Source organism: Notothenia coriiceps, unplaced genomic scaffold (genome assembly GCF_000735185.1).
Source record: "Notothenia coriiceps isolate Sejong01 unplaced genomic scaffold, NC01 NC01_scaffold00021213, whole genome shotgun sequence".
Taxonomy (NCBI): Eukaryota; Metazoa; Chordata; class Actinopteri; order Perciformes; family Nototheniidae; genus Notothenia; species Notothenia coriiceps.
Window position 1 is genome coordinate 1 of NW_011353914.1, and position 2,341 is coordinate 2,341.

General features: G+C 41.9%; 1 protein-coding gene across 1 annotated transcript; it reads left to right on the forward strand.

Annotated features, from left to right (window-relative positions):
* Positions 1 to 13: 13 nt before the first annotated feature.
* LOC104953166 (uncharacterized) lies at positions 14 to 2,335 on the forward strand (the record flags this gene model as incomplete). The annotated part of the gene is made up of 5 exons (XM_010780089.1): positions 14 to 98; positions 511 to 781; positions 911 to 1,090; positions 1,195 to 1,403; positions 1,497 to 2,335. Coding segments are annotated over exons 1-5 (1,502 nt in total), but the record flags the coding sequence as incomplete, so codon positions are not given.
* Positions 2,336 to 2,341: the final 6 nt, after the last annotated feature.

Sequence of the window (2,341 nt, forward strand, 5' to 3'; positions counted from 1 at the left end):
ATTCAAAGCGTGCAGATTGAACCCAGGCCTCCCGTATACCAGTCGAAGACACTAACCACTGCTCCAACACGCCCACAACAAAGTTACTTTCTGACATGGTAAGTAAATAATTTTGCTTTCTAAAGTTTAGTTGGCTATACATTTATTTATAGGCCCATGCATCATTTTTATCTCTTAGTTACAGCCTAAAATGAATGTTGCTAGCTAGCATCCAGCTTAAGTTAGCTAACATTAGGCTAATATCAAATCTAGTACCTTAGCTAAATAAACCATTATAAATAGTCTCTGTGTCATTGATCAACATTAATTGTGTTGTAAATTGTGTCATTTTATAGTGGGCTCACTATATGATTCAAAGTGAGATTATTGTTCATAGTTACACATAATCTATTAATGTGGCTGTGTGGACCCATTCTGCATGATATGTTTGATAAGTCTTGCCTTTGCCTTGCCTTGCCTAGTAAACAAAAAGAAAAAGTAATTGTTCACCGAGCTGTCTTGTCTTTTTAGGACAGTATGGAAGTTGATACCACAAATTGTCATGGTTTGAGGTGCTTCATCTGTGGTGGTCCTGGGACTGAAATGCAAAAACTCTCAAAAGTCACTCAAAAAGGTTATCAGCAGCTATTATCTTATTCTGAGATCGTAGATGATGCAATGCTGATCAACAGACTACATGAGGACTGGAATGATGGAGATGACCCCAAGCTGAAGTACCATTTGGATTGTAGAACCGAGTTGTACCATCGTTCGAGAAGTGTATCCATTGCGAAACGTTCAGGTTTTCTTTTTCATTATGTCAATGTTGTTGCCACTTTCTGTCAATCATTCCGTTCAACTCATCATTTCAATCCAATACATTTTGTGGCATGAATAAAAGCTCACGAAATTGTCTTTCATCCATCCAAAGGACAAGATGCTCAAGACCAACGATCAGACAGGATGAAAAGACGCAGCGTACTGTCTGGGCCAAGTACTTCAAGTGCTGGTAGCTCCACATTCCAAACCCCATCAGCACACCTGGTCTACCGTGATGTTTGTATCCTCTGCAATAAGAGCATCAATGTTGAAATGCTTGTAAAATACCCTAGTAAGTTGCCTGTCTTCTACATTCTCATGAATGAGTTTGAAAGGTCTTTCTTTTTTTCAAATTAAAACTCTCTTTAGTAAATCATATATGTGGCTATAACCCAGACACAGCCCGGAAGTTGTATCGTGCACCTGACAATCGCTTCCAGGACAGACTGAAAAGGAATTTGTTGGAGACAGCTGTGAGACGAGGAGATGCCTGGGGAGTTGAAGTTGCTGGTCGCCTGTCTGGAATAATAGATTTGGTAGCTGAAGAGGCACTGTATCATCTTCGGTGCAGGTCCCAGTTCGAGAACCCAGTTACAAACTCTGGGGTAATATATTTTTTTCAAGACCAGAAGTCCCAGACTCTGTAGACAAGGTTCTGAAGCCAATCATTTCAATTAAAAGTTGTTTTTCCCCCACAGGTCGGACGGCCTACAGATGAGGAGAGGCAGTTGCTGTTTGAGAAACTGTGCAAATGGATGGATGAAGAAGTGGAGCATGGTGTAACAAGTCTCGCTGAGATCCACATGAAGATGGAAGAACTTGACCCCACGGAGGACAAAAGTCTCACATATGGACGGATGTATCTTAAAAAAAAGCTTCAGGAACATTATGAGGAGTCTCTCTGTTTCACATTAGATGAGGGAGGAAGATTCATTGTGTGGCTAAAAGACACTACAGAGGCAATCCTCCGAGACTACCATCAGCAGGTCATCAACCCCTCACAAACCATGGATGATTCTGCACTTAAAGACCTCATAATTTCCACTGCCATTCATCTGATCTGTGGAGACTTGGCAAGAGTTTCACTCGACACAAAGCAGTATCCCTCAGTAGACAGCATGACCAATACACAGAGCCAACTTGCTCTGATTCCTGACAGCCTCAAGCAGTTGCTGAAGGCAATTGTAAAAACTGACGAAAAGGTGGCAATGTGGGGACAGAACCTGCTGAAAGCATACCGCCCTCGATCAGGAGTTATGCCCTCCCAACTTGGACTTACAATTCAGCTTGACCACATGTTTGGATCAAAGTGGTTGATTGACCGTATTCATCACTTAGGATACTCTGAATCATATGTTGAGCTCCATCACTACAAGTATTGTTACTTGAACGTGAAAAATGGATGTGGTAGCATGGACCAGGATACCATAATCACAGATGAAGATGGTATAGATGTTGTGGAGCATGAGGAAGCAGAGGTCGATGCAGTCCTATCTGCAGAACAGCCAGAGGAGCAAGAGGAGAGTGGTTCTGGAATGCATGA